The 14009-nt window shown below is 28.0% G+C and overlaps 1 protein-coding gene across 1 annotated transcript; it reads right to left on the bottom strand.

Annotated features, from left to right (window-relative positions):
* Positions 1-400: 400 nt before the first annotated feature.
* On the bottom strand, positions 401-2382 carry LOC114303290 (uncharacterized). The gene is made up of 2 exons (XM_028248413.2): positions 1925-2382; positions 401-914 (listed from the first exon to the last, which is right to left on the bottom strand). Exons 1-2 carry the CDS (start codon positions 2178-2180, stop codon positions 649-651), a joined length of 522 nt encoding a protein of 173 aa, XP_028104214.2. The 5' UTR covers positions 2181-2382; the 3' UTR covers positions 401-648.
* Positions 2383-14009: the final 11627 nt, after the last annotated feature.

Consider the following 14009-nt stretch of genomic DNA (forward strand, 5'->3'; position numbering starts at 1 on the left):
ATGAGAGAAGAGATAGAAAATATGATTGATTAATTTATTAATAAAAAAAGAGAAGAAGAGAGAAGAGAAAAAATAATTTTAAAAATTGATACATCAAATATGTTTTTTGATCCAAATATTAATTTAAAAACTAAACCAAGGGGTACCTAAATATCAATTATAATGCAAAATAAGACAACCATATATCCTACATTAGGAATGAAATCCTAATAGTAACTTTATTAAACCACATAAGTTTCTAGTGATTGATGATTTGTAACTTAAACTATTTAATAAAGATGAGTCAGTATGTTCTATTATAAATTTTTTTGCTACATTATTAATTTAAAGAATCATATAAATAATATCATACGATATTACGAACTTATTCACTTACTGAATAATTATTGTTACTTAAATATTCAAAATAAAATGATACCAAGAATGGTACTACTCATTAAAGGTTATCAAGTCTCAATTTCAACACAGTCAAGAATACATTTATTCAGTGCTCTCTTAAACTTTATTTCAACTAAAGAAATTCAAAAAGAAAAAAAAAGAAGGAAAAAAAAAAGAAGAAAAAATTGCATTATGTGTTTAAAGAAAACAAGAAAGTTAAAAATATTCCAGGCAGCAGCACTGCATCTTCCCAGGCCAGCTCCAGCAAGATCAACCATGCCAACGGCGAAACAGCGGCATCACGAAAAACTTCATCAATCCCTGATTGCAGTGAAAGCCATTACCCCCACCGCAAGCAAAGTAGTATGGTTGCCACCTCGTCAACCTGTACTCGAATCCCGCTCCACCGCCTTGATTTCCGTCTGCCAACTTCTTGGCTCTGCTCAGATCGCAGTTTATGAAGCTCCAAAAGTTTGGTAGCAAATAGACACTGTGAGGGTGTGAGTTGTTGTCGACGGGAAGATTATACTTGAACACTGCAACCATCAAATTAATTACCATCATACAAAAGTTGATGATAATTTGTAGAAATCCATAAATCAATCTCAGAATCAGATGTAATTTCTGTGCAAATAGAAGAACTGAATGTTGATTGCCTCAATCTTATGTTTTTGAGAGAGTCATACATAGCATGGTATTCTAATGCGAAACAATGAATATGCAACACAAAATGTAACATGAGCACTTGCTTGACTTACTCTGAATGGGATGCTTACAAAACAATTTAGGGCAAATTACAGTCATAGTTACTCTAGCTTGTCTTTTATGTCAATTAGTTACTGTAATTTTAATTATATTAATTTTATTCTTTATTTTTTTTTCCACATTATGTCAGTTTAATCTAATTGATCACGCCTCTTTAAAAATGAAACTGAAATCAAGAGTCAAAATATTTATTCACTTTTTTCAAAATGATTGATGCATTAACGTTTAATTTGAAATAATTCATTCATTTTTGAATTTTATCCTTGATTTTGTCTAATTTTTTAATAGATGCCATGAATTAGGCTAATTTGACGCATTATGAAAAATTAAATGGCAAAATTAATAAAATTAGAACTATATGAACATGGCCTTTCTTCCAAAAAAAAAAAAAACTTTCAAAATGTAGTGTAGCAGCAACATTAGTAAATATAGAAACATAGAATCGGACACAAAAGACATGTGATGGATAGAATTGTTTTAAAAGTGGGTCCGACCAATAAATATAGTAAAATCCTGTCATTTGATGTGTTTTATGTGTCTAATTATGTACTTAATTCTATGTTCCTAAATTCATCTTTATCAAATATAAACCCCCCATTCAAGAAGTATGCAACGTAGTAATATTGCCAACACTGCAGTCTAAAAACTTGTTTTGCAATACTTATAGCAACAAAGGAGATTTCAAACCATAAATTTCAGCAAAAACATGCCTCAATTGATGACCACTATATCCCATGCATGACAGCAGTAACTAAAAACATGTACATATATAAAAACTTACCAAGAGTATCATTGAGATAGAATGGACCATTTTTGAGAGCCCAGTCAGTGTAGTTGAAGTTAAACTGCCAGTTGGCAGAGCCGCCAACGATGATCCGGTTGGATCCTCCGGTATCATTACGGTGTTTCCCAAACCAGTCTGTGTAGTTAAAGCCATAGTTCCAAGTGAAGTTCTTGTTGGCCATACTAACTGTTAGCATGGAAGCAACAGTTAGCATCAGGATGAGTCCTTGAGTTTGCTTCAAACCCATCTCCATTCTTGACGTAATTCTCGATTGGTACTTGAGAAATTGAGAATGAAATATTAGATTGATGGTGCAAATGAAGTGTGAGTTAATGGGTTTATATAGGAATTTTTAGGTCTGAAAGATAGAAAACAAATGTGAGCTTAGGCAGCCGAAAATATGCCAACCATTTTCCTAAGTTGGGTTGGTTGGTAAGAGATTGAAAATTTGATGTAAAAAGGTATTGTTAATTGTATTTGTTTTATTCCAAGCAAAAGTCTACCACTTGTGGATTCCCTTTTTTCCTCGTTGGTTTGCTACCCAATTAATGTTTATTTTGTCAGCTATGCCTAATTTTTTTTTAATGATAATTGACCTATTTTTGGTGTATGGTTTTATTTGACATATATATATATATATATAGGTGATACGAATAGTTTATATTAGATGATATCGACTAATATATCAGTGAATAATAATATTAAAAATGTCATTATATTCCGACTAAATAATATCATACATTATGGTAAATATTTTAAAAAAACAAATACTATGCATCACTTGTTTTTACACCATTTTGTGTTACCACCACCTATATATGGATACTCATGATTGGTCCTTTGTTTGGAAACAATTATTAAAAAAATAATGACAACAAATAATATAGTGCTATAAACTTGGTGATATAAAACAGTAAAAAAAAAAAGAAGTGATATATAACAACCTCGTATTTAAAACACCACATAGATCAACATACAACAGTTAGTTTATTATTGAACAAAGTGAATTATTAACAGCAATAATATTTCCATTTCATTTTAAAGATTTCATAATTTTTTTGACCTCGTAGAAGGATAGTGTGAAAAATTAAATGAAAAATGTGAACTTTCCCCTTCTTTGTCTCTCCTTTGTGTCTAGGTTTATGAAATTTCTCACCTCTTTATCTTTCTTCTATGTCCGATTTTATGAAAATGTTTTTGTGCACTTAATAAATTTAAATCTACATTATCCACTTTATTTTTTGACACTTTTGAACATTTTGTATCGGTTTATAATTTTTTTAAATAATTTTGGTACATGGAAAGCCAAAGTTGGCATAGAACAGTTAATTAGAATCTCTTGAACTTGTGAGAATTCACCAAGTATACTGTATGAACAATGCTTCTAGAAAAACTTAGGGTGTGTTTGGTTTGTACTTGTAGAGTAGTTTTTGAGATAAAAAAATACAAAAATTTGTTTAGTTTGTCTTTTTTTAAATATTCTCTCTAAAATAACTTTGGTTTTTTTTGTAGAGCAGTTTTTGAGATAAAAAGTACAAAAACTTATTTGGTATGTCTTTTTTCAAATATTCTCTCTAAAACAACTTTGGTTTTTTTTTTATAGAGTAGTTTTTGAGATAAAAAAGTACAAAAACTTGTTTGATTTGCCTTTTTGTAGAGTAGTTTTTGAGATAAAATTACAAAAACTTGTTTAGTTTGCTTTTTTTGCAAATATGTTTCAAAAGTAACCCTAGAAATTAGATAACCAAACACATTTCTAAGAGTTTTTTTGAAAAAATCTGTTTGAATTAATTATTCTTAAAAAAATATTTATAAAATATATTTTCAAAAAATTTCTCCCGAAATCAAACCAAGCAATTCCTTAATGTTTTACACACAATTTCTCATACTGTATAGGCAACGGCTATTCAACACCACTGACTTATAAATTCGGAGCAGGCGTAGTCTGATTTTGACTTCTTTTAGTCCCTCCATTAGAATACATCAAAGTCTACCCAATGGCTCTAATTGGCTGAGAAATTTTACTTACACACACTTCAATAAAACAAAACTTTTTAAAATCTTTTATTAATTAATATGTTATGCAATAATATAATTTTAGAAATTGAAACATAACTCATTTTAATAATATATTGATGGGTGCCACCACATCAATAAATTTGAAAATTTTGTAAGATTTTTAGTTTGATAACATTACTCTTCCTAAAAAAAAAAAAAAAAAGATTACTGTGGGAAGTAAAAACTGAGCTACATTAGAGTGGTTGTACTGGGCAAGAACAGAAGAAACAGTATGAAGCCCAAGCGGTGGAATAGCAGGACCAGAAGTTCAGATCCAGAATAGCAGATTCAGCAGACTAGAGAACCAAGACTAGGTATCTAGGTCCAGAGGACGGATTAGGAAGTGCGGCATGGAAGGCCAAACTTAGTCAAGGCATGGTTCTAACTTCTTGGCCCAGCAAAGTGGAACATGATCCCACAAGAAGTGGGGTTGCCCACAACGACTAGTGAGAGCAAGATATAAAAAAGAGGAACACACAACATTCAAGTAGACAATCAATCCTAACTACACTTGCACTCGTGTTTTTGCTCCTTTGCTTATAAACTCACAAATTTTAGCATCGGAAAGTCCTCTGTCATCTTCTTCGAGTGTTTTTAGGTTCAATTGAGTTCGAGATACGCCGGAGCACGGCCGCAGCTAGGTGGCTCGATTTTTATCCACCACAATTACATACAAAATGTATTCTATTTCCAGTCTTTAAATTTATTATTTTTATTATTATTTTCTGTAAATTTGAGCCATTTACGATAGTCACATTGAATCCAAAATGAATCCTAGTTCATTATAATAATTAAAGTCACTACAATTCAGCTGTACCTAAATCTGTGATGGGAACAATTAAATAAAGTATTAAAATAATAATACAACTAGTAGTTATGCATGGCTAAATATATTTGTTTTAAAATATTTTTTTTTATAAAATTTAGTTAAATTATTTATATTTTTGAATATATAAAATATTTAAAATAATTGTTAAATTGGAAAAAAAAAGAAGCAATAATTTAAAATTTAAATAATGATTCTAATTATTATTTTAATAATTTTAATTGTATCGCTCCATAAAAGCGTTATTAAATCAACTCATATACTAATTTTAAATAAATTATTTATGTGTATCTTAATAATTTTAGCTCTATTGTGTTATAAAAATATAACTTACATAAATATATATATAATAAATTTCATAAAAATAAATTTTTTTAATACTTAATTTTTTAAAAAGTGCAAAAAGTAGAATAAGATTAATTGGTTAAATATTTTTAGTATGCATAATTCTATTAAGTTTTGTTTATGGGTAATTGAGATTAAGTAGAAGTCTTTTAAATATTAAATTTTAGAAAGAATTTTGGTAAGGGTATATTGATATAGAATTTTAATTAAAAAAAAAAAAGAGAAAGAAAAAAAAGGGACATGCGCCTCCATAGGAGAGAGAAAAAAGTTAAAGGTAAATAGGGCTTTTATTTATTTATTATGATAATCTTAGCCCTATCGTTGTACAAAAGTGTTATTTAAATTAACACATATAATAATTTTAAATAAATTATTTTTGTATATTTTAATAAATTTAGCTCTATCATACTATAAAAATATAAATTAAAAAAATATGTATACAATAATTCTAAATTATATTAAATTATAACACAAAAAAGAAACATTCATTTGATAATTTTAACTTTTCATGCTACTAAAATGTAACTTAAATAAATATATATAATAAATTTATATGATATTATATTATAACTTTATATTAGAAATAATTGTTATAAAATTAAAAGCGATTCTAGTTATTTAAGAAATGTAATATAATTAATATTATAAATACGATAGACATAAAAATAAAAAAAAATTTAATATTATTTAAAAAAAGTGAAAAAAAGTATAATAAAATTAATTGGTAAAATATTTTTTATATGTATAATTTTATTCGGTTTTGTTTATGGGTAAGTTGAAGCCTTATAAATATTAAATCTTAAAAAGAATTTTGATAAAATGATATATTGATGTGATATTTTAATAAAAAAATATAAAAAAGGAGATATGCCACATAGGAGAAACAAAAATTAAGAACAAATATTATTTTTCACATATATATATATATATATATATATATATATATATATGATATGATGATGATTATAAAAGAGGCAAAAGCAAATAAGTGTGGTGGGGAAAAATAATTATTTACCTCTCCGTAATTTTTCTAAACTTATTTCGAGATTGTGTGATTGCTATTGAATTTGTGTGGTGTGAGATTCATGTGTAGAATAAATTTGAATTATAAAATAATAATTTTGATAATTTCTATATTGATAAGGGTGAATTCATAATATTACTCAGTTGGAAAACCTTCTCAAGAAAAAAATAATTTTTAAATAAATTTATGAGAAGACGATTCCACCCTCAATATTTTCAAAAATTCAAGGGTTCCACAATAATATACAGATAATTGGTAATTGAAAAAAAAACGTTTAAGAAGGTTCCAAAAAATAATTTTTTAGCAATTATGAAGTACATTAGTTTTTTAATTAAAAAAAATTACAAAAAAATAAGAGAAAATTGGTGATAAATCTAATTTAAAAAGTATCTAAGGTATTAGATCTAGTAGATATTTTTTTGTTGGTGAGAGGTCCACGTTTTGTGAAATAGTTTAGTGAGAAGTCTTGTAGGACATTTTGTTTTTAATTTTACCACTTGACTTTTTTTTTTATCTGTTTGACTTTTCGTTGATTATCTATTCAAATTTTTTTCCCTATCTATTCAAATTTTTTTATCTATTCAAATTTTTTACAGTATCTGTTTAATTTTTTAACCTTTTTAATTCAAATTTCCCTTATCTATTTAAATATTTGTCTAAATAAAATTCTATCTGTCTAATTTTTTTTGTCTATCTATCCATCCAATTTTCCACCTTATTTGAATAGATCTATTATCTTATCTCTTTAAAATCAACTATAACAGATTTGTTTAAAATAATATGTTCTATATGTTTATCATCATCATCATCATCATCATCAACAACAACAACAAATCCTATTTGTTCATCAACAACAACATCATCAAATCATATATGTTCATCATCATCAACAACAATAACAACAACAACAACAACAAATTAAAAAAATGAAAAACATATTTGTTGAACTTATCACCAAATCCTATCTATTCAACATCATAATCATCAACATAAAAAATAAATAAATAAATAGATTTGTTGAGCTCTTGTTGGTGTGAAACCCTCAGATCTGAGATAGATACTTCCAAGGAGATAGATCTAAAAATTTGAAAATTAGCATATTCAGATCTGAGATAGAAAGTTAGATCTGAAAATGAAAATGCAACAACAATAACAACAAAAGAGAAACATCTGCAAATAATTCCAAGAAGAAATCGAAGGTGTTAATTATGTGATTTAATTTTGATGATATCTAAAATATTATGGGATAATTTGTGATTTTTTTAATATACATATTTTACATTATTTGATACAAAATATTATCTGTTTAAAATATATATTGTATGATGTATTTGTTATAAATATTATTTAAATCCAAATTACGGTGCAAGATCTGATTTTACAAAAATATTTTATAAAATTTACTATTCGCGTTTTGAAAAATACGATTGGCCACTATTCATCTTTTGACAAATTTGATATTGACTGGTTGTATTCTTTTGACAAATGTGATATTGATGAGTTATTTTCTTTTGACAAAATTTGATATACTTACATGGGATGGTTGGTTATATTTATTGGAATGTAACTAAAATCTTTATTCACCCAAAAAAAAAAACTAAAATCTCTACAGTAATTACAAATAGTTTAAAAGGGGTATATATTTTCATATCTGATATAAATGTTACTTAATTTTTTTTTTTTACTATGCATACAAATATTTTAATAGAAAAGTTATTGTGCATCTTTTAATATTTTAATGGAAAAGATATTATGCAAGCCACTGTGCATTGATTGAATTCGTAAGGTTTTGAAAGAGAAAAATAGTAAGTTATTGTGTGAACACTATTCATCAAAAAGCGATCCTTGATCATTAAGTTTTGAACCCCTGCCTACAATTTTTGAGAAAGAGGAAAAGACATGCACGTGTGTCCATATGATTCAGCGGACGCCTTGTGATGGAGCGGCTACTCCTCCAACAGATATATGTTCAACAAATATATTTTCTATTATATATAGAAGTATTTTGGTTGAAGAAAAATAGAGTAGAAGAAAAGAAAAGTGAGGTGATTATATCTTGTGATTCTCAAAACAGTATTGTGCTTCATTGAGTTATATTTTATGTGAGAAAATTTGTTGAGAGTTTGAGCAAAATTGTAAAAGGATTTTCTATCCCTTATTCATATTATTCTTGTAAAAAGAGAGTTTTTATGAGTGATTTTTTTGTATAAAATCACTTGGGTTAGGTGTGACTAGGCACCGGATTCAAAACTAGTTGAGATATTTTTGTGAGTGATTTTTTAGATAAAATTACTTGGTTAGGTGTAATTAAGCACTGAATTCTAAACTAGTTGGAGTGATCGAGATTGGTCATTTGTTGTTAAGGTTCACTATCATCCGTGAAGTTAATGGTGTAATTACTATTTGAAGAATAATGAAGAAATTCTCGAGAAGGATATTTGGGGAGTTAACGCATGCTTGTCATGTTGAACCACTATAAATTGCTGAGTTTACTTTCTCTTCATTTTGCTCATTTTATTTTATTACTCTATTTTATATTGTTGAGCAAATTTATTTATTTATCATTTTGGGTTAAATTTTTAATTTGGTAATTTATTTAATAACCCAATTCACCCCTTCTTGGGTTGATTACCTGAGATAACAATTGGTATCAAAGCAAGGACTCTCATTTATTTTTTGACCTAACAGTGGCAACCATTATAGGAGCACAAATTATGGATGGTCACTTACCTTCCAACCCTCCATATTTTACTTGTGATAATTACGATTATTGAAAAAATAGAATGATGACGTATATTGAAGGGACAGACTGCATAGTATGGAAGATTATTAAAAATTGTGGGAGCCGAGTTTAATATGCCGTACACAAATAGGAATCACGTGTAAGTCGGCTCGTAATGGCTTTACCCTCGAGATACGATTGCTGAGAAGACGAGTGAAGTGGGCCGGCCGTGGCCGAATAGAACTAGATTGAGGGCTGAATAGGCCATAAATTCTATCAAATGATTGGGAATCCAACTGTCAGGGCAGTGTGTCCATAATCAGAAAATGGGCCCCAGAAGAATAATATAAAAGAGGAGGAGCATCAGCTAGAAAGGGGGTATGTAAGAAAAAGATAATTGGAGATAGAAGAAAGATTTGAGTGAATACTAACTTGCTCATCGGAGTGCTAATTCCGGCATCCCCGACTGGATTGTTCATTCCCATTTCAGGTACAAACTCGAGGATTGAAAGAGTCTGCTTGGGCCAAAGGGTATTTCCAAACCACATCTCCACAAAAATAGTCTAATTATTCCTTCCAAAATCATAGATACAAAAAAAATTCCTAAAACAGAAGAGGAATGTAATGGGGATGATATTAGAAGTATTCAAATAAATGCTAAAGCAAAATATATTTTATATTGTACACTTGATCCTAATGAATATGATAGAATTTGTGCTTGTGACACATCAAAAGAGATTTGGAAAAAATTAGAAATCACACACGAAGGCACGACTCAAGAAAATGAAATCACAAAAGAAGTAAAATTGGCATGTGGAGATGATAATGATGATGATATAAATTACCCTAACAGAGAAAATAATGATAATGAAGTGACAAATATTTGTTTCATGAGAATTGAAGATGATGAGGTAAATACAAATTCTCCTACATATGATGAATTGTTAGATTTTATTGAAGAGTTACATGATGATTTTTAAAAGATTATTTCAAAACAATCTTTTCTCGAAAAATCAAATAAATGTCTTTTAAATGAAAATGATGTTTTGAAAAATGAAAATGAAACTTTGAAAAATAAAAATGAAAGTTTAAAAAAAGAAATGATTCTTTAAAAAAATTCTTCAAAAGATTTGAAAATTAAAAATAATTCTTTAAAAGAAAAAATAGAAGATTTAAATAAAATAATTTTTAAATTCACACAAGGAAAAAAAATTTAAATAAATTACTTGGAAATTAAAGACGTGTTTTAGACAAAGCGGGTATTGGGTTGAAACCCCACAAGAAACAACTTTTTTATAAAAATTTCTTTATTAAAGCATCATCATAGTAATCCTAATGTTGTGTGTCATTATTGTAATAGGAATGGTCACTCATTTTCATCATGTCAATTTAAAAAAAAGATTATATGGAACAAAAATGAAATAGATTTCAAAATTAAGTAATCTTGAAACTAATAGTTACAAACCCAAAAAGATTTGGGTATCAAAATCGAAAATTTGATTTTTTTTTTTTTTTTTCCTGTAGGTGTGTTTCAAGGTGAAATCCGGTAAAATGGTAATTGGACAGAGGATATTCATAATGCATAATTGAAGACAATATTTACCATATCTTCTCGGATAAATAGTAATCACACAACATTCAAAAACAACAATAAATAATTGGTATGGGTAGCTTTGGTAAAAGTTGATTATCTAAATCTAAAAATATTTCATTTGATGATATTGTTCTCATAATTACCTGTAATCATCATTGATTTGCATATATGAACATATTATTATATACATGATTATTATATACATGATTATCATGACATGCCATACCACGCATACATGAATACATTATGCATAAATATAACACCATGCATGCTAGTACAGAATGGAGTGGAATATTACTATTACATGGTTCATGCCTCAAAACAATGTAACACTCCAAACTTTTTCCAAACTTAACACATAAAAAAACTCTTTAGTGTATTTTTTCCAAACGTAACACTCCAATCAATATAATCTCAAACGTAACATTTTAATATAACATACATAATACTGAAAAATTACTTAGTGTACTTTTTCCAAACATAACACTCACAATTTGAAATTATACATTTACTAAAAACTTACTAAGAAATTTTTGTACTTCTTTTGGAATGGTTTGAAAAATCCCACATCTTTTTTTTTTTTTTTTGAAGTGTTATATTGAAATATTACGTTTGGAAAAAGTACACTAATTTTTTTTTGTTTGTGTTACATTAGAGTATTACACTGAGGAGTTTTTCTTAGAGTGTTACATTAGAGTGTTATGTTTGAAAAAAAATATATTAATGAGTTTTTTTGGATTATTACATTGGAGTGTTACATTGAGTCTTTCATTAGCGTGTTACAGATTGAAATTATACATTTACTCAAAACTTACTAAAGAGTTTTTGTACTTCTTTTGAAATATTTGAAGAATCTCACATCGTTTCAGAATGTTTGAAGAATCTCATATTTTAAATCATTTTTGTACTCCTTTGGAAATATTTAAAAAATCTTATATTTCAAGTCATTCCAAGTACAAAGATTTCCATATAAAAATTTGTCCTAACTTTAATTCCCATGAGTTGTGTATCTTACCTTTCTAAAAAAAAAAAAAAAAACAAACATAATAGAAATAAGGGTATAACTATAAATTCAATTTTCAAATAATATATTAAATCTATTTTTTTTCAAAATCAATGGAACTAATTAGCCTATAAGAAAACTCTTAGGACTAATTAGATTACTATTTCTCAAGATGAGATTTATAGGTAAATTTTCCTATATTTTTTTTCCATCGAAAAAAAAATTATTACAATTTTAAAATCTATTCAAACTATTTTTATTTTATAAGCTATAAGCACAATATATACAAAATACTGGACACAAATTTTCAAAAAAATATATAGGGAAATTTTATGATGTGTACCATATGCCTCATAATTATGACCTTTGTAATTTTTTATTATGACTTATTGGAATATTAATTACGAGTTGATTATACACATTGTGAGTTAGGTATGACGTATTGAGATATTAGTTATGACATTATACCTTATGTTGTATTTGGTTATAAATTTAAATTTTTTTATTTTTTATTTTTTTATGACTCCCATATAATTGAATTATAACATTTGTGATAATCAACCTTAAAATGTTATAACTTATACGTTTGCCATAATATTATGGGAAAGACTATGGTGTGTACCATATGCACCTTATAATTAAATAAGAAAATGATATAATTTCATACTTTCTGGGTCATAATTAAAAAAAAAAAATTCATAACCAAATATCATATGAGGCATAACCAAAGATTTTATAGGTTATAACTAAAATAATGTCATAACTAAAAAAGAAAATTATCATAACTAAGAAAGAAAATGACATAATTTTGGGCATATATGATACACCCATTTCAAGGGTGTGTATATTATAATGGAAAATGCTAGGTTTCATGAAGAATTTTCATGAAAACCATCATGAAAACCATCTGCACCGTTAGATCAGGTATGTGTCTCATGATCCAACGGTGCAGATGGTTTTCATAACAGTTTTCATGAAACCTAGCAGGACCCTATTATAATTTCCCTAACATTACATATATATATATATATATATATATATATATATATATATATATATATGTGGAAAGCTTATGGTGTGTACCTCCTTAGGGGTGCATTAGTGGTGCATATGTTGGAATTTATGGTTTTATAGGCTTATTTTGGGCCAACTTTGAGGCCAAATTTGAGTGGGTTCTACACGTCTTTTGGGGTGGGTTCAAAGAGGTGACATGTTCCTTGCCGCATAGCAAGTCACATGGTGAAGACGGTTCATCAAAACTATTTATGAGTGAATGGGAAGTTGACGTTGTTTTGGGTTCGTAGAATGGACAATTAAAGAGTAAAATGTGAGTTTCCTTGTAATGGTTGTCCCACATTGAAAACTTAAGAGAACTTATGTGTGTATATAAGTTTTAGGTGGCAACACTTGGGTTGGGCCCTAAGGGGTATCCCAAGTTTGTAGAAGGGAGGAGTTATGGACAAAGTGAACCTTGGCTCAAACCACCACACACGCGCGCACTGCTGCCGCCGTCCGACCGGTTATAGGTCAGTTCTAATATTAATTTTTTGGACATTGAATTTTTCCTAAAATTCTTGGGGGAAAATTAATTTTTCTAAATGAAATTAATTCAAATTTTGTGCCAAATTTGAATTCAAATTTTCTGTCCAATACAGTGTCTCTTCCAGTCCATTTTTCAACCTGTTACACCAAACATATTCAGTTTCTTCCAGATACTGCCCAGCAGTTATGGACAAATTCAAATCTGTTTCTACACCTGTTCGGCTCAATGATGTACTTGTTCAACCTTTTTGAAAAGGCACCTAGTTGCCTATAAAAGCAGATTCATTCTAGCAGTTTTAAAGATCTAGAAAAATAATTCTCTTCCCTTTTTTGCTTGCATTGTTCTTCATACTAGTTCTAAGGAAAAATTTTGAGAGTATAGAACACAGGTTTGGTTCGCCGTATAGATCGTTTGGAGTGCTACTACAATCTATGTAGATCATTGTATCTTGGGAGATAGACGCCATTTATTCGTAAGCACTGAAGCGGGGTGAATCTGTCTTAAGGACAAAGTGTTATACACTCGACTTGATCAATTTTGTACTTATACAATTCGGTAATTAAATTTTGTAAGTAATTTATTTTTATTTGTTTGATTTAGTTTCAAATTATTTATTTTACACAGAAGATTGGTCCAAGAGCATATCATATGTATCCTATCATAAATTGACATAACTTTGTCATAAAATTTTATAATATCAACAACAAAATGCCTAATCTCATCACATATTAGCGTAACAAAAATATTCAAAATTTTGTGATTGGTATTGCAAAAGTTTGTGACCTTATTACGACATTTTTTGTTATCTTAATTTGTGGCAAGATTACTCATTTTATGTTGATATTACAAAATTTTATGATAAAATGTTGCCTATTTATAATAAGATACATTTGATATGTACCATAAAGGATGCACACCATAGGCTTTCCCATATAAACAACTCCACAAGCTACAAAAGCAACCCCAA

Source organism: Camellia sinensis, chromosome 3 (assembly GCF_055761805.1).
Source record: "Camellia sinensis isolate YWXY chromosome 3, ASM5576180v1, whole genome shotgun sequence".
Classification (NCBI taxonomy): domain Eukaryota; kingdom Viridiplantae; phylum Streptophyta; class Magnoliopsida; order Ericales; family Theaceae; genus Camellia; species Camellia sinensis.